General features: G+C 41.5%; 1 protein-coding gene across 1 annotated transcript in view; it reads left to right on the forward strand.

Annotated features, from left to right (window-relative positions):
• Positions 1-246: 246 nt before the first annotated feature.
• UGT3A2 (UDP glycosyltransferase 3 family, polypeptide A2) overlaps positions 247-25,987 on the forward strand; it is a gene marked incomplete at its 3' end in the record, with an annotated part of 43,759 nt that continues 18,018 nt past the window's right edge. Inside the window, exons 1-3 of the mRNA XM_006902357.1 lie at positions 247-340; positions 3,653-3,754; positions 18,289-18,403. Of these exons, the coding sequence (XP_006902419.1) occupies positions 247-340; positions 3,653-3,754; positions 18,289-18,403 (311 nt within the window). The remainder of the gene's footprint in view (positions 341-3,652; positions 3,755-18,288; positions 18,404-25,987) is intronic.

Here is a 25,987-nt window from a genome sequence, read left to right on the forward strand (position 1 = left end):
CCAAGAGCGGGGCTAAGGATTGAGTTCCGGAACTCTTCCTTCCAACTGGTCTTGTTATAGGAGGGGAAGAAACTGTAGAGCCTGCGGGGGAGGATGGGGAGGTGGGTTGGGTGGGACTGGGAAGGAGGGAAGAGCAGGGAGGCGGGATCGCACGCACCCTCTCGCCCGCCCTGTGCAGGCGCCTGTCCGTCCACCCCCCCCCCCCGCGCGCACCAGGGACACTGGGGATCCCCGTGCTGAGTGAGCATGGCCGCGCGCCTTCTCCGCCTTCTCCTCTGCCTCCTGCTACCAGGTGCCTTGCTCTCGGATGCCGCCAAAATCCTGACTGTGTCCTTGGTGGGTGAGTGCTGGGCCCCGGGAATGCACAGAACAGACCCCGGGAATACACGCGCGGGGAGACTCTCCAAGGTGTTTCGAAGGCGGGACTTTTTTCTTTCTTCTTAATATAATTTCTAATTTAATTGCATTTTCTTCTTCCTTCTCAAGCATTTTGTCCCTGAAAACTCAGTCTAGGCTACTAATTTGTTAGAGCGTATTTGAACAGTTCTTAATAGCATTCTTTATCTTGATGTTTAGAATAATGACAGAAGGCGGCTACGTGTTGGAAAGCTTTAGTATATCTTTCAGGAACGAGGATGACTGACTAGTTGAAAAGTTTGTCATAAATAACTGGCTGCAATACCCTATTTATCTTCCTCACTTTGGCCAACTCTCTCCAAAACCTGGTTCCTCCTGAAAATATGTGTCCAATATAAGTTAAGATGAAATGCCATCGTTCTTGTGATTTTCTTCAACCTTTCCTGCTCCCGAAGCCTCCCCCGACCAGACCAATCACGTGCCCCATCAAGAGCTGCTGGGGCCTCATGTTAAAGACCCTAGGTGGAGCGGGGGTGCCGCAGCCTCCTGGTTCCAAAGACCCTTCAAGGGCAGCAGCACTTGTTCAGAGAGAGACAAGGAGAAAAGAGAAATGGATTTCATGACTGAGGTGGGGGATGATATTTAACTTTTTAAAAAATTTTATATTGATTTTCATACAAATTCATATTTGTTGTACTTCACACTTTCCCTCATTCACATTGTGTTTCATACAATCATTCCCATACATTGTGTTTTTTAAAATGAATCACTTTTTAATTATGCCCACTATTACTCTGTCTTTACAGATGCCTGTCTCATCTTTTCCATTTCCTTTACTTCTACCTCCCTCCACCCACCAAATTGTGATTTCCCCCCCTGCCCATCTTCACCCCTCTGCTCCCTCCCCTTCCTCTCTTGGACCCTCACAGGTGTTTTCCTAATTATCCTTCTGTTTTTACAACAATGGTCTTAATGCAGTATTTGTCTTTATGAGATGGAGTTAGTTCACTCAGCATAATGCTCTCCAGTCACTCCCAAGATCTTTTTCAGAGAAAACTCAGCGGACCAGAGAGAAGCAGCCCAGGAACAAGCAGTTCCTTACAGCCCCCTTTCCTTCCACCTTTGAGGTGAAAGCTTCAGATGAAATGGGTTACCTTTTCTGTATTCTGTAGCTCTATTTTAATTTCCTTTGTTTTTGAGAGGGAAGATCCAGCCTCTCATTGAATATGAGAGGGAAGAACTACCAGAATCAACTAAGTCACCAAAGCCCCTAGGTTTCCACATGAGCTTTATTCCACCTGGTGCCTTAATAAACGATAGCAGCTCCTTGAGATCACCTTAGGATCACAGAGCATCAGTTGGAGGGTGGTAGAGCTGGAAGGAACCTTAAAATTCTTTGCCTTTATTCTCCTTTAGGTTTTCCTGAGAGGGAAACTGAGGCTAAGGGAATTGAAGCACCTTTCCTGAGATCACACCAGACTTTAATGGCACAGCCGTGGAGTTACTTATATTTTCTCATCCCAAGGGCATTCTCTTTACCTACATTTTCCTGTCCCTATGCCATCCTCTCCACACCTTCTACCCTCAAACTCTTTAAACATTGTTCCTTTTTCTCTTTCAGTCTCTGGTTATAACGGCATACAGGGAACTGGTGGTTTAGTGGTAAGGAATTGCACTGCTAACCCAAAGTTGTTTTTGTTTGTTGTTAAGTGCCATCGGGTCCAAGGTGACTCATAGCGACCCTATGAACAAAAGACCTGGACACTGGTATAACTTTCGTCCTTTCTCCAGGTTTATGGGTTTTCCAGAGGCAAGCTGTTACAGAAGTGGATGCCACTCCTGCTTCCAAGCTTGTTTTAATCGGGAGCTCCACCAATCGGGAGCCCTTGGGTGTAGAGTAGCTCACCAAGGCCTACCATGAATGACTGTGTATATTTTCAGAGCCCATTCCTTTCATGGATCAGAATGAATAGCAAGAGCCAGCAGTGTGGGGGACTGGTGTGTCTTCCTCATTATCCCTGACTACTCAAATCTGCATGGAATTATCTGAGTTACTCTAACAGTTACTAGATCATCAGAAGCTTCAGCTTCCCAATATCCCTCTCACCCCTCCACCCTTGGCATTTGCCCTTTCTCTTTCTCTTGATCTGGCTCTCTCTGTTGCTGTGCTCTGTGTTGGTAGGTGCCAGTGAATTGTCTACAACTCAAAGCAACCCTATGAGCAAGAGACCTGAAGCTTGCCTCGTCCCGCACCATCCTCACCGTCTGCCATGCTCAAGCCCATTGTGGCAGTCGCCTTGCCAACCCATCTTGTTGAAGGTCTTCTCTTGTTGACCCTCTACTTTTCCCAGTATGATGTCTATCTCCAAAAACTAGCTCCTCCTGAAAATATGTCTAATATAAGTTTTGTTCATAGGGTTGCTATGAATCGCCTATGACTCGACAGCATTTAACAACAATAACAGTTAAGATGGAATTTCATCATTCTTGCCTCATGTTCTTTAAGAAAGATTCTTTTTTTTTCTTTTTTTTTTTTGGCAGTCCATGGTGGATCCAATACTTTTTAATTACTGAATTATAGTTCTTAGCTTCTATAGTAGCAGAAGAACACATTATCTTGAAGGAACTTAAACTTCCCTGAGTGGCCTGGGATTGTCCTATAATTAGTCATTCTCAGTCTGTCATATAAATACTATCCAACAAACTAATCCCATGTCTTACAACACAATTGCCCTGTGATTTCTCAGTTCTAAATGGAACAAAGTTCAGGCTCAAGTTGAGAAACTTCCTGCCAAGTACATTTAAACCTTCAGGATTTAGGCTTTAAGCAACTCCACACCTCTTTCTCCTCCAATAAGTGTGTTTTAAGTTCACTTTGTAGCTCCCTTATTTCTGGCTTAGTAGCATGTATTTCTAAAGGTAAGTTTGCAGAAATAGAGCTTATTAAGAAACATTCATACTCGCTAAAACAACACTATGCCAAAGTTCACCCTGCAGTTACTTGTTTAGGGCATGTATCATTGTCAGCATGTCCCCAGGATGAGGGCCTCTTTCCTGTGCAGGTCCAGAGAGATTCATCACACTTTGCAGAGACAGTGGGCCCAGGATGGAACACCCCAGTGGAGAGTTGTATCATGGCTACTGAAAGGCGTTCTAGGGACTGACGGAGCTTTGATGTATCTGCTCAGCATTCGTTTTCCCTGTTTCATTCCCCTTCCTCTCTTGGATTTCTCTCCATCAACTTCCACCTCTCTATTCCTTTATTTACCAAAGTGAAGGTTTACATTTTTCCTAGGGGGAAGCCATTATCTGCTGATGGACCACGTGTCTCGGATTCTTCAAGATCATGGTCATAATGTGACCATGGTGAAACAGGAAGGACTTTCTTTGTTATCAGGTACTTTTTCTTACTAATTCCTAGATTATTTTATCCTAGATTACAAGCTATATACCTTTTATAGAGTATAGTGTAGGAAAAAAATTTTTAAAAATATCATTGAGTTGAAACAGTGTAAAATGTGTGTGTGTGTGTGTGTGTGTGTGTGTGTGTGTGTGTGTGTGTGTGTAAAGTGTTAGGTAACTTGCTAGACTTGTTCCCATGGCCTCTGTACTCTGTGTCTCCTTACTTGCCCCTCTTACCTGAATTCTAACTCTATCCCAGGGTATTGTCCACATGTTATTTTAATCTTTTGAGCATTGGACTGGGAAAATCTGCAGTTAAGGACTTCTCCAAATTATTGAGGAGTGATGATGCCAGTTTGAGGACTAAAGGGACATCTGATTCAGAACATGGTCTTTCTGATTACTTTCTATGCATCTGAGAGCTGGGCAGTGAATAAGGATGAGAGAAAAAGAATTGATGCCTTTGAGATGTGATGTTGGAGAAAAGCACCAAACATCCCATGGATGGCCAAAAGAATGAACAGATATGTTGTGGTGAGAGTGCAGCTGGAGTGCTCTTTGGAGGAAAGAATAATGAGGCTTCACTTCACATAGTTTGGGCATGTAGCTAGGAGAGGCTATTTCTGGGAGAACGATATGATGCTGGAAAGCGTGGAGGGCCCATAAAGGAGAGGAGAACCCACAACCACGTGAGTTGACACGGTGACTGCTGCAGTGGGCTCTTGTGTGTCAGGGAGTGTGAGGATAGAACACAGTTCAGATCTTTTGTTCATAGGGATGCTATGAGTCATACTCCATTTGATGACACCTAGTGACAACAACAACAGCAACATATGTAATCCATAGTAGCAGGAATGAAAAAATGGAAAAATGTGTTGCATTGGGAAAATCTACTATCAAAGACCTCTCCAAAGTCCTCAAGAGCCAGAATTTCAAATACTATGGTGCACTTGCTCCAAGCCGTGGTTGTTTTCAGTTACTTCTTATATGATAATTAGAGGAAGACTGAAGAAGAATCGATGCCTTTGAATTGTAATGCTTTGAAAATTGAATGTCTCTTCCTGAAGAACAAACGAATCTCTCTTGGAGAAAGTGCAACCAGGGTTCTCTTTAGGGGCAAGGATGGTGCAAGTTCACTTCACATATTTTGGGCATGTTGTCAGAAGGGGCCAGTCCTTGGAAAAAGCCATTATGCTGGAAATGGTGAACGGAAGCGAGGACTCCCTTTAGTAAGATGGATTTACACAATGACTATAGCAGTGAGCTCAAGCACGAAGGTGGTGCAGGATGAGAGCATGAGGCTGATAAAGGAGAGGGCTAAGTTCTGGTCAGTTGTTCACAGGGCTGCTGTGTGTTGTTGTAGACGCAACAGCTCCTGACAACAACATATGTGACTTAGTCACCGTAATGACCACAAAGATGGTTCAGTATTGGATAAGGTTTTGTTTTATTATAAATCGTGTCACCACCAGCTTGATGGCAACTGGGAATATCAGCAATGTGATTTTAAAATCTTTTCATCAGGAAGATTCAGCCATATGTAACACTTCTAATACGTAAGGGTCATTTCTCTTTTTTATCATATAGGTACTTACCCCCCACCCCCTGTTAGGAGACCTGAATTTAAGGAAAGTGTTTCATGGATCCCTGGATTTATGAAGCTAGTTTTTGAGTTGTTTATGAAACAATTCTGGGGACAAAAAAAAAATCAACCACTTCCCATGAATGTGTACATTGTGATTCAGAAAGAGTTCTTAACTAAGTCATCATATCTAAAGAATTGTCATTAAAATGATGTCATGAATCTTGTTAAATCTTTGCTGAGGAGGGACAGAAAACAGCTGACCAGAGGATAGAAATAATTTTCTCAAAGCTACATGGCTGGCTAATAACAGAGTTGAGTGAATCTAAGACTTTAACCTCTTAAACCTCTTTAATCTCAGATTGTTGCTCAATCTTGAACATGTGACTGAAGCTTTGATTCTAAAAAAGTACAGAATGAATAATTTTGAAAGAAAAAGATTGAGCAATTATTAAACTCTGAAGGTGAACTTCAAACTTTGTTATAGCTCATGCTTTTTAAAATTGCCTTTGTAATTGGGTTTAGTGTTTTTTGAACCGTGTCATATGCATGTGCCTTGCATCTGCTTTGTTCATGGATTTAATTTAATAGCCAAAGTATTTGATCACTTCAAATTGACAGTTACAGTGTCTTTGAGAAAGAGCTGATACTCTAGATGAACCCCTTACCCTTTAACAAGAATTCCACTCTCAAATCCACAAACAATTTGGGGGATTCCCAAGTTTTTTCAGGGTTATCCTTGGGTTCCAGTCTCATGGTGCAATTTCTTCCAGGTCTTTCCTGTCATTGGCTGTTTCTGAGGCTTGAAAAAGAATGAATCATTCTAGTTAACAGTAGAACTGCTCAGTTACTTGTTGAGGGTCTTCCTGTCTTTCTCTCACCCTCAGTCTTTCCTAGCATGAGGTCTTTTCCCAAGAACTGGCCCCCTCCTGACAATATGCCCAAAGTATGTGAGACCAAGTTTCATTATCCTTGCCTTTAAGAAGGACGCAGGTTGTATTTCCTCCAGGACAGATGTGTTTGTTCTTTTTGCAGTCTGTTGGATATTCAGTCCTCTTTCCAGAAGAACGGTTCACTAACAAGGTTAGGGCTGGACGTTAGCCTCTCAAACCTAAACTTGTTATTGAACCAATTCAGACTCAAAGGGATCCTACAGGACAGGGTACAACTGCCACCTAGAATTTCCAAGGCTGTACTCTTTACCGAGTGAGCTTTGGTGGCCCACTGGTAAGAAGTTGAGCTCCAATCCCAAAATCATGTGGTTCGAATCCACCAGCTGCACCACAGGAGAAGGATGGGCACTCTTCTCCTATGTAATGAATTGCTTCTGAAAACCTGTTAGAGGGTCAACTGTGGGTCGGTTCTGACTCAACTGTCCATAATATCAACAACAGTCTTTGTAGAGACAACCGTATCTCTTTACTGTAGAGCAGCTGATGGGTTTGAATCTCTTCCCACCTTTCACTTGGCAGCTGAGCTTTAACCATTGTGTCACTAGGGTTCCTCAGAGCTCAGCTATAACCATGCAGATACCCTTGACTGAGATATTGGCATAGCATTGATTCACAACTCAATGTATTCAAATATTTGAATTGTTTACTAACTACTTATTTGGATAACTTCCTCTCCAAATTTATTTATTGACAACTTTAGCTAATACAAAACTTCAGAAATGAAATAGAAGCAAAGTTTTCTCATAGTCACATGTATTACTGCTCTAACCAATGCCTGGAATCATAAGAACACTTTGAGAAACTGAACAAACCCTTTGTCATCAAGTCTGATCTGATTCATAACTGACCCTCCAACAGGTTTTCAGAGGCTGTAAATTGCACATGAGAGAAGAATTGGTTCTCTTCTCCCCTTGACTGATAGCACAACTCGTTACTCACCAGCTGTTGTTGTTGTTATGTGCCGTTGAGTCGCTTGCGGCTCATAGCGACCCTATGTACAACAGCTCTAAACTCTGCTCTGTCCTGTGCCAATCTCATTGTCTCCGACACACTCCTCCCGATTATCCCAGTCACCGAATCAATCCACCTCATAGAGGGCCTTCCCTTCCTGCACCTGTCCTCCACCCTCCCAAGCATGATGTCCTTCTCCAAGTACCGGTCCCTCCTTATAACATGTCCAAAGTATGTCAGATGAAATTTCAGAATCCTTGCCTCCAAGGAGCAGCCTGGTTTAACCCTCTCCAGGATGAATCCGTTTGTTTTCTTAGCAGTCCACGGTACCCTCAGCACTCTTCTCCAACACTGAAGTTCAAAAGCATCAATTCTCCTTTTATCCTCCCTGGTCAATGTCCAGCTCTCTGACACATAACAAGTGATTGCAAAGACCGTGGCCTGTACCAGATGCACCTTAGTCTCCAGAGACACACCGTTGCTCTTCAGTACTTTAGAGAGGTCCCTAATAGCAGGCTTTCCCATGGCAATACGTCTTTGAATTTCCTGGCTGCTGGTGCCAAGAGTGTTGATTGTGGAGCCAAGCAGACTAAAGCTGTGAACAATCTCAGTCTCTTCACCATCCATCCTGATGCTGCCAATTGTTCCAGTAGTGAGAATCTTTGTCTTCTTGACATTGAGCCTCAATCCATATTGAAGGCTGCAGTCCTTGACCCTCTGCAGCAAGCACTTCAGGTCTTACTCAGTTTCAGCAAGCAGGGTTGTTATCTGCATAACGCAGATTGTTGATACATCTTCCACCAATCCTGATGCCACATTTCTCCTCATAGAGCCCAGCCTCCTAGATAATCTATTCTGCATACAGGTTGAAAAGGTATGGAGACAGGACACATCCCTGGCGTACACCCGTCCCAATTTTGAACCATGCCGTGTTTCCTTGCTCTGTTCTGATGCCTGCTTCTTGGTTCAAGTATAAGTTTCGCATTAGCATGATCAAGTGTTCTGGGATTCCCATTTTCTCAGAGTGAGCCACAGTTTGTTATGGTCCACACAGTCAAATGCCTTTACATAATCAATGAAGCACAGATATACATTCCTCTGGGACTCCCTGCTTTCAGCCAAGATCCATCTAACATTTGCTACAAAATCCCTAGTACCACGACCCTTCTAAACCCAGTCTCACCAGAGAGGACATAATTACTTGAAGCTCCCATTCTTTCCTTTCCTTTTCCCTAAGCTATCCTCCTGTACTTCTCCAAGTACCAGGGGAAGTTCCCCAAGTGGTAAGTCCTCTTTGTATTTGGAGGTTTGGTGCAGTTGCAGTCATTTGATAGATATAGACATCTCCCCTTCACTAGGCATCTCCTCCTCCTCCTCCTGGCAGGATGTGTTATGCATTCATTGAGTGAGCAGGTAGATGGAGGATCAACAGGTAAATGATGAATTCCTAAACCAGACATTTGATTTGGTAGGTTGGGTCCTCCCTTTCTTTATCAAGAAGTACCCATCTTAGCCTGGTCAAGTGCATTATCTTTGCTTGCTGTGGTCAAGTTGAAGCCAATTTCATATGGTCAGTGTTTGGGGAGTGAAATGAAATATGTTGATAGGTAGCAACCCTGAACAACAGATTTGAGCCTTGCCTTAACCTGTGTCCTCACCACCTCTAATGGTCCAGCCTGGTTTTAGTCATTACAACTGTCCATCTTGTTGAGGGTCTTCCTGTCTTTCTTTGACCCTTAATCTCTCCTAGCATGAGATATTTTCCCAAGCACTGGCTCCCTCCTGACAATATTCCCAAAGTATGGAAGACTAAGATTCATCATCCTTGCCGCTAAGAAGCACCCTGGTTGTACTCTTGTTTGACTTCTTTGTTCTTTTGGTAGTCCGTAGAATTTTCAGTACTTTTCTCCAACACTGTAATCCAAAGGCATTGATTTTGCTTTCATTTTTATTCATTGTCGAACTTTCTGATGCATAGGAAATATTTGAAAAGACAATGGCTAGAATCAGACACACCCTCGACTTTAAACTGACTCTGCTGTCTTTAGCACTTTTTTAAAAAATTGAGATATTTAATGAAGTTATAGAGAACTTGGATTTCCATTTATTCATTGTTGTACATTTTCCTTCCTGTCCCTCCCCCCTCCCTGTTCACTTTTTTCTTTGGAAAAAAAAATTCTTTCATTGTTATATAGTCACCCCACCCCAGGCCACTTTACTATGCAGCTCTTATTCTGGACGTTTGTTATGCAAATAACACCGAATCATATATTCCCTTTTAGATAGTTCTCTCCCTCGTCTGTTTCAATGCCGTGTACATTATTCATCCCTCTTTTCTTAGTTTCCCCCATCTGCCATGTCAGTCTTGTTTTATAACAATGGCATTATGCAGTATCTGTCTTCTTGTGACTGAGAGAATGTCTTCCATAGTCACCCATTTTGTATAATAGTTCATAAGTTCTTTATTTTTCAGTGCTGTATAATATTCTGTTGTGTGAATACACCATAGCTTCTCTATCCATTCATTTGTTGTTGGCCATTTGGGTTGCTTCCAACTCTTTGCTATTTGCAGCTATAAAAATGGGTGTGCATATATCTGCTTGGGTGGCAGTTCTGATTTCTTTAGGTCCTTTATAGCAGATTTTCCCAATGCAGCATGTCTTTTGATGTCTTAATTCCTTTTACTATGTGCGTTTTTTGTGGACCCAAGTAAAATGAAATCATTGACAACTTCAGTCTTTTCTTTATCTATCATAATGTTGCCTATTGGTTCAATGATGAGAATTTTTCTTTTCTTAATGTTGAGATGTCATACATATTGATGACTGTGTAGTCTTTGGTATTCTGTAGCAAGTATTTCAAATCTCCTCCACAAACAAGCATGATGGTGTCATCTGCACAAGGTAGGTTGTTGATGAGTGTTCCTCTGATTCTGGTGCCATGCTCTTTCATATAGTCCAGTCTCGTGAATGATTTGCTCAGCATACAGATTGTATATAGAGAAAGGATACAACCCTGATACACACCTTTCCTGATTTTACTCATGCAGTGTTCTCTTGTTTTGTTTGATTAATAACATCTTTGTCCCTGTATAGCTTGTGCATAAGCACAATTAATTTTTCCAAGATTCCCATCCTTCTCAATGTTAGCCATCAATTTTTATTGAATAGTCAATAAAGATAAGCTAAACATCTTTCTGTTATTCTTTGATTTCAGCCAATATCCATCTGATTTCAGCCCTGTATTCCTTATGCCACTTCTGGGTCCAGCTTGAATTCCTGGCAATCCTCTGTTGAAGTACTGCTTTAGATACTTTTTACTAATCTTCAGAAAAATTTTACTTTGAAGTTGATATTAATTATATGGTTCAATAATTTCTACAGTCTATTTCTAAAATGAGAACACATTTGGATTCTTCCAATCTGTTGGCCAGGTTGCTGCCTTCCAGATTTCTTGGCACATTCTAGTGGACATACATAGGCTCCTCTGAGGTTAGCGAAAACTGTCCCAGGCTAGGTGCACACCACTTTATCGGAAACGTCCTAGACACACCATTCCCATAATATGCATGCTTGTTTTATGATATTTGTATCATTACTTGGTTTATAGTTTGCTCTTATGGGTACTGAGGGAACTCTGATGGCTTAGTGGAAGGGAGTTGCACTGCCAGACTAAAGGAAGGCAGTTTGAATCTAGCAACCTGCTCCATGGAAGAAAGATGGGCAGTCTCCTGTCATGTGATTTCCTGCCTCTGGAAGTTCTCTGGAGAGTCAGCAATGAGTAACTTCTAACTCCACAGTACATAACAACAGCTTTTGAGTCCAGCATTTATCTGTTAGTTTCCTGTATTGGAGAGGGGAGTAACGTGTGCATTGCTGCCTGTTTAATAGTGGATGTGTATACATGCTTGCTTGTTTATAGTTTGCTTTTAAGAGGACAGCACCTGCCTGTCAGTTTGCTGTACTGGCGAAACTTGTAGTTTGCTGTGATGCTGTAAGCTATGCCACTGGTTTAATAAGATATGTTGTTGTGGTTATGTGCTGTGGAATTGCCTACAACCCATAGTGACCTTAATTTCTTTGTTTCAGAATCACTAGAGTCACAGGAGTTAGACAAGGATAAAAATGTCACAATTTCAAGCTAACTGGACAACTTTAGATCTGCAGCAAATACTGAAAGTTGAGTCAAGAAGATATGGACATGGGGAGAGACCCTTTATGTCCCATGGGTGCTGTACTGCCTGACCATTCCTTCTGCTAGCTCCCTGATCTTGGGCAAATTGTTCACATGTATCTGCTGAACCAATCTCAGCTGAAGACTCCCACTTCAGAACTTTCTCTACGCAGCTCTGTCTTCCCTAGTATTCTGCTTTGTAAATTCTGTTTTCATTGCCCTGAAATTGGTCCGAATTTTCTCAACTCAGAGTAACTGAGTGACCAGATTTGGATCCCCACTCTAGAAATTCTCCCCACCCAATAATGAAGGCCCAAACCTGTATGGTGATTAAAGTCTAACACTAAATTTGGTTTGCTATTATCACACTATTTGATTAATTGATGTCTAAAGTCCTAACACATATTCTGACCTCTGTGACCAAACATTTGGTCTGCTGATATTTTTAGTTGTATAAACTAGAAAGGTAAATCTGGCCCCTTTTACATCATCGTAATCACGGTTTAAAGCACTGGTGGCCTAGTGGTAAGAAGCTGCTTTACAATCCCAAAGGCACTTGGTTCAAATCCACCATCTTCTTGGTGAGAGAAGGATGGGTAATTTCTTCCCGTGTGATTAACTGCCTCTGATCTATTTCCACTTGATGGTACACAACAATAATAACAAAATCACTAATTGATATATCTTTATTTTATTTAAAAAAGAGGAGGTATGTTGTTAGGTGCCATTATGTCAAGTATGATTCATAATTGAACAACAGTCCCTGTTTTTGCCCTAAACTGGCCCTGTCCTGTGCAATCTTCATGATCATTCTGCTTTTCCAAGTGTGATGCCTTTTTTCTTCGAACTGGCACTTCCTGACAACATATGTAAAGTATATAAAGTATGGAAAGAGATAGTTTCACCATTCTTGCTTCTAAGGAGCACCTTAGTTACACTTCCTCTAAGACAGACTTTTATATACTTTTGGCAGTACGTGGGATATTTGATACTCTTTGCCAACGTCATAATTCAAAGGCATCAATTCTTCTTTGGTCTTCCTTGTCCATCTTCTACATATATATGAAGCAATTACAATTACAATGGCTTGTTTAGGCTTATCTTAGCTTTTAAATGGATGTTTAATATGTCTATCAAACAATCCCAAAACTAATGACTTCTGGTGAGTGGATTCCGATTCATAGAAACTCTGAAGGGCAAAGTAGAACTGTCTCATAGGGCTCAAGACTGTATGTAAAACTTCATGTGAGACAATTGTCATATCTTTACCCGTGAGGCAGATGGTGGGTTTGACCAACTGACCATCTGGCTCATATCTCAGTACTTTAATAATTGCACCATCAGGGCTCCTTTACTTGAAATAATGGAACTTTTTGAGGGCTGTAGCGCATGAGTGGATTTTAGGATAGATTTGGGTTTTCCCTCTAGGGACCTAGGATTTCAAGTTTTGAAACCTCCACTAGAGGCAAGAGAGGGAGCAAGTAGGCTTTCTTAACAGCTTGTTCTAATGAGGCACAGAAAAGGAAGGAGGAGGTGGGACTTTAAAGTTGTGGCCATTCAGGCTTCAAAACAAAGTCTTTATTGTTGTTAGTTACTATCGAGTCGACTATGACTTATAGCAACCCTGTGATTTGGTTCAACAACACATCTGAACAGTGCCTTATTCTGCACTTTTGTCATGATCTCAGTCACGTTCAAATCCATTGTTGCAGTCCCTGTGTCAATGCATCTCACTGAGGGTCTTCCTATCTTTCACTGAAGCTCTACATTTCCAAAGAATGGCTCCTCCTAACGGTAAAGTGTGTGAGACAGTTTCACCATCTAAGGAGCACTCTGGTTGCATTTCCTTTAAGACATACCTGTTTGTTCTCTTGACATCCCGTGAGATATTCAGCACTCTTCTCCAACGCCACAACTCAGAGGCATTGATTCTTCTGCTCTCCTTACTCATTGTCCAACTTTCAGATGCATAGGAAGGAACTGAAAAATGCTATGGTTTAGATTAAACACACATTAGTCTTTAAATTGACATTGTTGCTCTTTAGCACTTTGGAAAGGTCTCCGACACCAGATTTGCCCAATACAAAACACTTTTTGATTACTTGACATGTGAATAAAGTGTGTAGATCATTGAGAAGATCGATGTGTGTGGATGTAAAGATTGGTAAATCTTGCCATCCTGTTGATATTATGTGCCATCGAGTAAGAACCACCTCCGAGCTGACCCTCCATTGGATGTTCAGAGGCCGTAATCACATGAGAGTCCATCCTTCTCCCTGGGAACAGCCTGTGAATTTGAACCATGTGCTTTTGAGATTGCAGTGCAGCTTCTCAACACTAGATTGCCAGAGAGCCCTAGCAGATTTAAATTCTCATTCTAGCAGGTTTAAATTAAGCACATTCAGCAACGTAAAACTTTTATTTACACAGGTGTAACTGAGGATCATTTGTGTGATAGAAACAATTTAACTGGACTGATAGCAGAATGGATTGGAGCTTTTAATCGCCCAGATGCATCTCTGAATAAAGGCCAGCGTGTGGTATAGTTTGGTTTGTTGTTCAAAATGGCTTTGACTTTCTGCACTTGGCAGGATGGGACCATGCAAACAAGGTGTGTAGACTACTAATGAAAGGGTTGGTCAGTCTGTCATCCTCATTAAATTGAGTAGGTTCAGCAGCAAAAAATAGGAACGTGGTTCAAGGCCACAAGCCACTCCCCTGGAGAAAGATGGGCAGTCTCCTCCCATGTAATTGACTGCCTCTGAAAACCCACTGGAGGGTCTGCTTGCTATGAGTTGGTTCAGACTCTATGGCATACCACCACCACAACAACTATCAGCAAGAAAAAAGCGGAGAGTCCAGCACAAGTCCATTCTGGACAAGAGATTCCTGGGCCAGTTGAGCCAGGGCCTAGATGAGAACAGCAGTAGCAGTAAAGAACCAGAAACCAACATGAGAGAGAACTAAACAGGGGCTGTTACCTTGCAGAACTAGCATCAGTAATCTTTCCCTAAGCTTACATGTAATTGGCAGAACTGAGAGAGCTTTGTAACACTGACCTTGAGGCTGAAACTTAAAGGGCCGGCAAGAGCACCATAGGTGTCCTGACTGAAGAATTGTATCCTGTTTCCAACCTGAACTGTAACCTGTTAGCTTCTCTCATAAACACCATAATTATGCATATGATGAGTTCTGTGTGGCCATTTCAACAGATTTGTGGACAGATAGCAGAGTAGCAAGAGCCGTGGGGGGCTTGGTTGGTATTAGAATTGGCAGATGTAGATTTAGGGAGCCTGTCTGGCTTCATAGGAATCAGGTTTTTGTTGTAGATGTTTTATCTAAGTACTGTTCCTCCTTCTAGAATAAGTGGAGGACTTAGATTCCCATATACTGGCAGAACGCTTTTTATATCAGGGCACCTACATCCAAAAAAATGAGCCACAGAAAACCATCTGGAGGCTTACAAGTCCAAGACATAATAATTGAGGGTAATTTTTCAGGAGAAATTGAAATAGGAGAAGGAATTGATATGTGGCTCATTGCTGCCATAAACCTTTGCCTCTTCAGCCACAAGACCAGAAAACACTGGGTGGTACCTGGATACTGTTATTGAGCTTTTAATCAAAGTATCTAGGAGAATTCTGATCAAGGGGAGGAAATGCAGAACAGAATTTTAAATTTCATGGACTTCAGACTTTCTCAAACCATAGAGGGTGAACGAACCCCTAAAACAATTAGCATCAAGGACTACGCTCCTCTGATCCCAGTGAGGTGGCTAAGAGTCTGAATTTACTCAAGGTCGACCAACAGTAGTAATGAGGCAAGAGTCAGGCTGGTATACTGGAGATAAGACAGAAACTCAGATTCACAGTTGTTGAGCCTGTTCTGACTCAGGCCAAACCTCCATCTGGTTTCTGAAGCATTTTTTTTTTCTTTTTAAAATTTTTTATTGATATTTTAACCTATGTTTACAGAAAACTTGGATTTCCAGTCATTCATTGCTGCACATTTTCCTCCCCCCCAGTTCACTTTTCTCTTTAAAAAGAATCTTTCATTGTTGCACAGTTTACTCCCTCTCCCCCTGCTTGTCCACTTTACTATGCACCTCTTATTCTAGACTGTAGTCACCCAATCATATATTTGTTTTAGACACTTTCCCCATCATCTGTTTCAATGCAGTGTTAATTATTTATCACCTCTTTTCCTAGTTTCCTCCCCAACCACCAGTCCTCAGTCGACCTTCAGTCTTGTTTTATAACAGTGATATTATGCAGTGTTTGTCCTTTTGTGACTGAGATATTTCACTCAGCATAATATCCTCCAGGGTCACCCGTTCTTTATATTTCATTATTTCCTTGTTTTCCAGTGCTGCATAGTATTCTATTGTGTGAATATACCACAGCTTCTCTATCCATTCATTTGTTGATGGGCACTTGGGTTGTTTCCATCTCTTTGCTATTTTGAACAACATAGCAGTAAACATGAGTGTGCATATTGAAGAAGCCAGAAGGGTTAATAAAGAAACAGTCTGAACACAGATGTCTCTTTGGCCTTCCTCAATCCAGAGGAAGAGAGGAGTGTGTCCTTGAGTCTGCAAATAGATGGGGACATTGGGCGCTTGCATATGAGGTCCAAGAATATTACTCTTTCCAAGGAATAGTCTTATTCCTTGTGGTAAACAGTGAAATGGAAGCAAAAAAGATTCCATGAGAAAAAATTCTGTGCTAAGCAAGTCTAAACAAGTCTAGTTTCTGGTAAATAAGTTTTCCCCAAATCATGAGTGTCTGCACGTAGAGTATTTTTGGGTGATTATAAAATAATAAACGAAGCAGGGCTAGGGGGCCTGCAGTTCTTGTCCCGTGTGTGTAAGTGTGTGTTTCTTTGCTGCAGTACTGTCTTGTCTTCTGTCTGTGTCTGTTTCTTTATGTTCATTTCTCCCAGGAAAAAGGGTTGTGGATTGCAACAGCATATATCTGTTTGGGTGGCATTTCTGGTTGCTTTAGGGTATATTTCCAGTAGTGCTGGGTTAAATGTTATTTCTATATCCCAAATTTTTGAGGAAGCACCATACTACCTTCCAGAGTGGTTGTACCATTTTACACTCCCATCAACAATGAATAAGGGTTCCAGTTTCTCCACAAACTCACAAGCATTTTTTGTTTGCTGCTCTACTGAATTTTGCTATTGTTCCTTGGGTGAGACTATATGTCATACTTGTGGTTTCTGAGGTTTTGCATTGTTATGGGAGGTGCCTATCCATTTATCTCCCTTGAAATGGCCAGTGGATTTGTACTACAGGGGACGGGAGACTGAAAACCTTTTGGTTAGCAGCACAACCCACTACCACAGCTCCCTAAAAGGGGGATTTCCAGTAAAGAAACCTATTTTTGTCGTATATCATAGAGCCAGAACCAACCCATAGCGCATCCTCCAAGGGATAAGCAGTTAATTACAAAGGAGGAGATTGTCCATCCTTCTCCCATGGAGCAGGTGGTGGCCTCGAACCACATTCCTTTGTGATTGCAGTGCATCTTCTTGCCACTAGGGTACCAGAGCTCCGTTAAAGGAAACTAGTATTTTATTATGAGCTTTTAGTACTTATTTTCTGGGTAGGGGGAGAATCCCAACTGTTTGCATATTTCACTTTTAAAAAAGAAAATGAGTTTTTCTAAAACACAATCTGGGTTTTAGAATCAGACATGCATTTAGATGTAAACTCTATATCCACTCTGTGTGCTGTTGTTGTTGTTGTTGTTAGGTGCCATCGAGTCGTAGATGACTCATAGTGACCCTATGAACAAAAGACCTGAACACTTGTATAACTTTGGTCGTTTCTTTATGTTCATAGAGTTTCTGGAGGCAAGCCATTTTGGAAGTGGATGCCACTCCTGCTTTTAAGCTTTATTTATTCAGGAAGCTCCACCAAACACTGTCCACCATGGGTTAACCATTATTGCATTTGGCATATCAGTATAACAGTGTTTAGCATCACAACGACCATGAGTTACCTCTGGACAGAAATGCACAGACCAGTGGTATACCACGTAGAAGAATGTTTGACAAAAACCAATTTAAACCAGGCCTGAGGGCCGCAGATTAAAATCACCCACCTTGGGCTTGATAGCATAACTTTCTGTCCACTAGGTCAACAGGGATATCTCTATGTTGTCTCTGTTATTGTTGTTAAGTGCTATCGAGTCATAGATGACTCATAGTGACCCTATGAATGAAAGACCTGAACACATGTATTACTTTGGTTGTTTCTCCATGTTCATCAAGGTTCTGTAGGGACTGGGTTTATAATGGGTTAATAGCTAGGAGGCTTTATCACCTTGCCTCACTCCCCTTAATAAATCAACTTTCCACCCTAATGCTCACCAGTGTTGGCCAACAAACTTCTGTAGAACCCAGCTCCTGTAGATGGCTTTCAAAATGGATTCTAGCCCCATGATACTGACCAAAAGGGTTTTTAACTAGGAGGCTACACTGTGTGCAGCCTTGACAAATGATCTTAAATTCCATTGCCTTAGTTTTCTGACCAGCTGTATCTTTAAATGGAAGTTTTAACTGTAAATATCCATCAGTTTGAACATAATAAAAATACCTGAATAATTTTAAGGCTCTCAATAAATGTTATCAGATTATATCATTCAAAGAGGAAAAAAACCCCAGTCATACAAAATTTGCTTGTGGGATAGGTGTGAATATTTCAGGACTTCCCCCTAAAGATGTCAATAGCTTAATCTTTATAACCAATACAAAGGAGAAAAAAAGAGAGAAACATACAAAGAAGTAGAAAATTATTAGAATAAACAAACTTGGATGTCATTATACTGTTGAATTTCCCCCCTTCATTTGTATTTTTTTTAGATTATAAAGAAGAAAAGAAAACATACCAACTTCTCAAGTGGTTCCTACATGAAGATTTTAAAAAAAAATATACAGAGTATTTTAATTTTTTCATTGAAGAATCTTTGCATGGCAGGTAATTATATTTTATTCTTTGGATAAAAGTTCACCATTTTGGTTATACAAGTGATTAGTGGGATGGTTAGAGTGAGTGTAAACAAATGGATTTAATGTGGAATTGAATAGATGGGTGGATAAATGGATGGATGGATGGATGGATGGATGGACGGACAGACATATGAACATACAAGTGCTACATTCCAGTCATCCAGTTCAAATGGATAGATGCATGGATGATGGGTGAATGGTTGGGTAGGTAACTGTATAGGGGAATCCCATCTTGAGTATGTTGTTGTTATGTGCTGTTGAGTTGCCTGTGACTCATAGCAACCCTATGTACAATAGCTCTGAAGCCTACCCTGTCTTGACCCATTCTCACTGACTCCGACACACTTAGCCCCATTGCCCTAGTCAATGTATCAATCCACCTCATCCAGTGTCTTCCTCTCCTGTGCTCTTCCTCCACCTTACCAAGCCTGATATCCTTTTCCAAGGATCCTGACCACACGCCCAAAGTATGTAAGATGGAGTTTCAAAACCTTAGCTTCCAAGGAGAAACTTGATTTCACTGTCTCCTAGACAGACTTATTTTTTTTTCTTGGTGGTCCATGGTATGTTCAAGACTCTTCTCCAGCACCAGAACTCATATGCATCAATTCTTCTATCTTCCTTAGTCATTATTATCTGATGCATAGCAAGCAATTATGAAAACCATTGATTGGATCAGGTGCACTTTCTTCTCTAGACTGACACCATTTCTTCTTGGTACTCTGGAAAGTTCCCTGACAGCAGATTTACCCAATGCAATTCATCTTTTGATATGAATATAGAAATAAGTAAACAGGTGCTACATCCCAGTCAACCAGATGGTCAAGTCCAGATCGATGGATGGATGGTGGGTAGACATGGGGTGGAAGGATGGATAGATGGCTCATTGGACAGATAAACAGACAGTCACTGGAGATTTCTTCAATATTTCCCTCTACCACCATAAATATTAATAAATTTCTGTGGAAATTAGCATGTTGTTCCCTCTAAGCCTTTCTTGCAGCTCATTGGTTACATTTTTTATGTATATATAACCTTTCTAGCACAGAAACTGTGATAAGCATTTCAACTTCTAATTATTAATGGAGATTTTAGAGAGTCTTATTCCCCGCTTATTTTTTCCTCCACTTTATTCATATTAACTCCCTAATAAAAGGACACTTATGAACATTGATTTTTAAGAAGTTGAACCTCTGACTCCTTCAAATCCTTTTCAAAAAATCTACTCACATGATGCACAATTAGACATGTCGCTAACTCCTTTCTCTTTCACCTGGAACAAAGGAATCAGAAAGGCTATCCCTCTGGACAATAAAACGATACACATTCTCACCACTTTTGGCTAAGCACAGTAGTCTCACCCCTTTGCGGTTTTTTTTAAAATTGGATTTATTATGTAAAGTCCTGGTCAAAGGTGATTCCCGCCCCCCCGCCCCGCCCCGTAAAGCTTTCCCCCCTCACTTGAGCTGGAACACCACATTCCATCTTGATTTAAACTAGTCATTTGACACTTGTATCATCTTACGGTGTTTGCTATGAAAATGCCTAATCTGTTCTGCTTCAATTTTATATTTTTGAAAAGAGATACTAGAACAGAGCCTTCTGGTTTTTCTTTTTTTGTGTTGGGAGCTCCAGTGGCATAGAGTTGGGCTTCTATCCCCAAAGATCATGCTTCTCTGGCAGTTTGTTTCTACCTTTGATTCCTAGGAGAAAGGTAAGCAGTTTCCTTCTGAGTAGTTTCCAGCCCCTGGAAACTGCTGCAGTGTCATCTATGCATTGTTTCCTACTGGACAGCAGTGAGTGGTAGTTGTGAGGTGCTGCAGAGTCAGAACGGATTCCTAATTCACCAGTGGCCTTTCAGAGATAGTAAACATCATGGGAAGAGGTTGCCCATTTTTCTCCTGCAGAGCAGGCACCAGGGCTCCACTATTGTAATGAGCAGTAGCAGTAGTAATGGCTGTGTTGTTGTTATGTGCCATCAAGTTGACTGTGTCTTGTAGCAAGATTTTGAACAATGGATCTGAACCTTGTGTGTGTATCTTGTGCCATACACATCATCTCTGGTGTATACTTGAGCTCACTGATACAGCCCCTGTGTCAGTTCATCTTGTTGAAGGTCATCCCGCTTATGCTGACCCTCCACCTTTTTAAGCATGAAGTCTTTTTTCCAAGAACTAGTTCTCCTTACAATATGCATATGGTGTATAAGATGAAGTTTCACCATCCTTGCCTCAAAAGCATAATTATTCATTCTTTTGAATAAATACAGATCTTGGGGTATATAGTACTCTTCTTCAACACCACAACTCAAAAGCATGGATTCTTCTTTTGCTGTCCATATTCTTGTCTGACTTCAGATGCATAGACAGCAATGACAAGGATCCTGGATTGGATGAGGTGTACCTTAGTTTTTAAATTGACATCATCATCATTGTTTATTTAGTCCTTTGGAGAGTCCTTGAGAGCAGATTTTCCCAATGCAATATATCTTTCTATTTTTTGACATCTGGTGCCAATGATGTTGGTTGTAGATCTAAGAAAGATGATATCAATGACAATTTCAATGTTTTCTCCGTTTATCGTTATGTTGCCTGTTGGCCCAGTGGTGAAGATATTTGTTGCCATAATGTTGAGATATCATCTATATTGATGGCTGTAATCTTTGATATTCTGCAGCAAACATCTTAAGTTCCCTCCACTTCCAGCAAGCAAGGTTGTATCTTCTGCATAATGGAAGATGTTGATGAGTCTTTCTCTAGTCCTGATGCCACATTCTTCTTCAAAAAGTCCAGCTTCTTGAATAGTTTGTTCAGTGTACAGATTGAATGAGTGTGGAGAAACAGTCCTGACACACACTCTTCTTGATTTTTAAACCATGCAGTACTCTGACTCTGTTAGCACACAGCCTCTTGGTCTTGGTATAGGTTTTTCAGGAATATTATTAAGTGTTCTGGGATTCCTGTTCTTCTCAGTGTTAGCCACAATTTGTTGTGATCCACACAATCAAATTCCTTTGCATAGTCAATAAGACACAAATAAACATCTTCCGGTAGTCTCTGTTTTCAGCCAATATCCATCAGTGACATTAGTAGTGAATATCTTCCAAATCGAGAGTGAATTTCTAGAAGTTCTCTGTTGATGTACAGTGCTAGCTGTGTATTTGAATAATCTTCAACAAAATTTTCTTATTTTATGTTATTTTAATGATATGGTTGTTATTTTGTGTCATCTCCTCTCTTATGCTGACCCTCCACGCATGATATTATTTTTCAAGGACTGTTCCTCCTTACAACTTTATGCCCAAAGTATGTAAGATGGAGTTTCACCATCCTTGCCTCCAAGGAACACCCTGATTTCACTTTATCCAACACCTCATATGATAGGCATCAATAATTCCTCTGTCATCTTTAGACACTGTCCAAATTTTAAACATAATTTTAAGTATAAGACCTTGGATCAGGCACACCTTAGACTTTAAATTTGCAATGATGCTCTTTTAGTATGTTAGAAATGTTGTCGTTTGATTTCTTGACTGCTGGTACCAAGGGTGTTGATTGTGGATCCAAATAAGATGAAGTCATTGACTATTTAAATCTTTTCTCCATCTATCATGATGTTGCCTTTTGGCCTGTTGGTGAAGATTTTTATTTTCTTGATGTTGAGGTGCAATCAATATTGTAGCTCTTGATCTTTTGCAGCAAGCCTTTTATTGACATTGTTGTTGTTAGGTGCTGTCCAGTTAAGTACAACTCATAGTCACCCTAAGAATAAAAGATCTGAGCCCAGTCCTGTCTTGTGCCATCCTCACACTTCCTGACACACAAGCGCCCATTGCAGCAGTCACTGTCAAGAGAGCTGCTGAGAGTCTTCCTCTCCTTCACAGACCCTCTACCTTTCCCAACATCATAGCACCTCCTAGCAATATATTAAAAGTATATGAGGTGAAGTTTCATCATTCTTGCCTCCAAAGAGCACTCTGATATCTGTTCATTCTCTTGACTGTACACAGGTTGTTTAGTGCTCTTCTCCAACACCACAGCTGAAAGGCATCAATACTTTTCATCCTTAATCATTGTCCAGGTCTCGGATACATAGCTAGTACACAGAAACACTATGGCCTGAATCAGACACATCTTAGTCCTCAAATTGACATCACTACTTCTCAGTAATTTGGAAAGGTCCCTACCTGCAGATTTTCCCAGTGCAATGCATCTCCCTATTTCTTTCTTTTTTTTTTTTGTTTTTATTATTTTGTGTGCGTGTATGTACCGTCAAATCAGATCTGACTGGTACAGGAGGATATTGCGCCTCCTTCTCCGGCAGAGCATCTGGTGGATTCGAACCGTGTTCCTCTGGGATTGCAGTGCAGTTTCTTGCCACTAGGCCACCAGAGCTCCCCTCCTATTTCTTGACTGCTCGTAATAAGGGTGTTAATTGTGGATTCAAGTAAGATGAAGCTCTTAACAGTTTCAATCTTCTCTCCATTCATCATGACACTGCATGTTGGTCCAGTGGTAAGAATCTCTGTTTTCTTGACATTGACACATAATCCACACTGAAGGCTGTATTGCTTGATCTTCTGTAACAAGGGCTTCAAGTCCACCTAACTCTGAGCAAGTAAGTTTGTATCATCTGCATAAATGCAGGTTATTGATGAGTCTCCCTCCAATCCTGATACCAGGATTCTGAGTCCAGCTTCTCAGATAATTTGTTCAGCATGTAAATTGAACAGGTATGGAAATAGAATATGACCCTGACACACTTCATTCCCAATTCTAAACCATGCAGTGCTCTCCTGCTCCATTTGCACAACAGCTTCCTGATGCAGGTGCAAGCAAAAGATCATTACAAAAACAGAGAAGAAAGAAAAAAAATTAAAATGGTTGTCAGAAGAGACTCTAAAGATTGCACTGGAGTGTAAGAAGCCAAATATAAATGAAAACATGTTGACATGAAACAGCTGAACAGACAATTAAAAAAGGCAGCTTGGGAGGATAAAGCAACAAATTATAATGGAATGTGCAGAGAGCTGGAATTGGAGAATAAAAAGAGAAGAACTCACTCTGCATTTCTCAATCTGAAAGAACTAAAAAATTTAAGCCTTGTGTCACCATATTGAAAGATACTATGGACGATATAAGGGAATTCACAGTCACTGTACCAGAAAAAAATTGACCCACACTGAAAAATTTCAAGAAGTACCATATGAACAGGAGCCTATGGTAATGAAAGAGGAAGTGGACGCTGCATTGAAGGCATTGGCAAAAATTAAGGTGCCAGGAATCAATGTGATACCAATTGACTTGTTTCGATTAGCAAATGCAGCCTTTGATGTACTCCTAGGTATATGCCAGGAAATTTGGAGGGTGGCTGTCTAGCCAGTGGATTGGAAGAGGTCATATTTGTTTCTATTCCCAAGAAAGGTGATCTTGATGAATGTGGAAACTATCGAACAATATCACTGGTATCACATGCAAGCAAAATATTACTGAAGATCATCCAAAATCAGCTGGAACAGTACATAGATAGGGAATTGCCAGAAGTTCAAGTGGCATTTAGAAGAGGCCATGACAGGGATATCATTGCTGATGTCAGATGGATCTTGGCTAAAAGTAAGGAATACCAGAAGAATATCCATTGTGCTTTATTGATTATGCAAAGGCGTTAGACTGTGTGGATCATGACAAGTTGTGGCTGACATTGAGAAGAATGGAAATCCCAAAGCATTTGATTGTGTTCATGAGGAACCTATTCCTGACATAGTTGTATGTATAAATAATTGTAAATATAATTGATTAATTATAAAAAATTATACTGCACTGAAACACATTGAGCATAGAGTCTCCATAAGTTATGGAATGGAAACTGTTGCAAAGATGCTGTTCCCAGAAGTGGTCATGTTGATGAAAAGTCTCAATTAGGGAACTAGTTAAGCAAATTACCTAAATTACCTGTGTTAACCAAATTTAAAATTACCAAATATGAACATATGTACAGGTAATATTGCTATACCGTGAACTGTGACAATATTGGCAAAAAATAAGGCCCCAGTAATTGATGGGATTCAAGTTGGCATGTTTCAAATGACAGCCTGTTTCAGATGCAGCCCTGGATAAACTCACCAGTCTTTGCCAGAATATTTAGAGGACAGCTGCTTAGCTGATTGACTGGAAGAGATACATGTCTGTTCCCATTCCCAAGAAAGGTGATCTAACAGAATGTGGAAACTACTGAACAGTGGCATTAATATCACACACATGCAAAATAATGCTGACAATCATTTTTAAAAAATGGCTATAAAGAACTGCCAGAAGTTCAATCAGGATTTAGAAGCCATGGCTCTGTGCCACAGCACTTTCTGGGCTGTGTATCCAGTCAATTAACTAGGTCCCTGTCTTCAAAATTTCTTAATGCGTCCTGGAATGGTCTCTTGCCTGGAGCACTAGATCGTGGCACTGCTGCCTGCTCCCCACCCCCCTCTGCCCCCTAATCCCCGACTGGAGGCCCCCTGCCCTGATGCCTGCACTTTTGAACCTGCTTTCTGGAGGACCTTGCCTCACTGCCTGGATGCTCCCACCTGCTATCTGGAAGCCTGGCTGGCACCAGCCCTCTGCCTGGAAGTCTCATTTCCACCACCTGGACGCTCTAATCACCACGTGGATGCTCTGCTCACCACCTGAAAGTCCCACCCCCACCTCCTTGAAATCTCAGAACTGTCCCCTGGAAGTGCTAGTCCCATTGCCTGCAATTTCCGGCCCTGCCACCTGGAAGTCTGGCCATGCTGCCTGGAGGACTTGGCCTGCCATCTGGAGGACCTGGTCCACCATCTAGAGGACCTGGCTTCACCACCTGGATGCCCCAGCCCCAGTGCTTGGAGGCCTCAGCCCCTGCACCTGGTGACTCTGGCCCTACCACTTGGACTCCTGAACCTGCCACCTGTAGGACCTGGCCCCACTGCCTGGACACTCATGCTGGCCACTTGGATGCCTCGGCCCCATCACCTAGAGGACCTGCCCATGCAACCCCATCACTGGGACTCTCCCACCCACTCCCTGGAAGCCCATCCCTGCCACCTGGAGGAGCGGGCCCTGCCACCTGGACCACCCCACTGTCTGGAGGATGATCTGCTGCTGCCCCTCTGAACTGCACCATGGACAGCAATATCACAGGTTATCTCATTTTTTCTCTCCCCTCCCAGAGCATGAACTGCCTTTAGCCCTGGGCACCTTGACCTACCTAGCCTAGCTGCAGCAGTTGCTTGACAGAGAAGACTGCCAACTCACAGGCCATACCTCTCCTCAGCTGAAGAAATCTTCCCTTGAGTTAAAAACTCATAGAGAAACTCAGACAGGGTAGTTGTCCTCCCCTCCCCTAGAGCAGTGACCTCCTGAGTAAAGGTTTTCAGACCAAGAGCCAGCTAAGGCCTCAGGCATGAAAAACTCTTCCTCAGCAATGTCAGAAAAAAAGCAGACTACCTCACAATCTACAAAAACACAAAACAAGATGTCTCCTGAAAAAAGTGACACAGTATCAATGGATTTATCAATGGAGC

Source organism: Elephantulus edwardii, unplaced genomic scaffold (assembly GCF_000299155.1).
Source record: "Elephantulus edwardii isolate Elephantulus edwardi_28Jun2011 unplaced genomic scaffold, EleEdw1.0 scaffold00395, whole genome shotgun sequence".
In the NCBI taxonomy this organism is placed as follows: domain Eukaryota; kingdom Metazoa; phylum Chordata; class Mammalia; order Macroscelidea; family Macroscelididae; genus Elephantulus; species Elephantulus edwardii.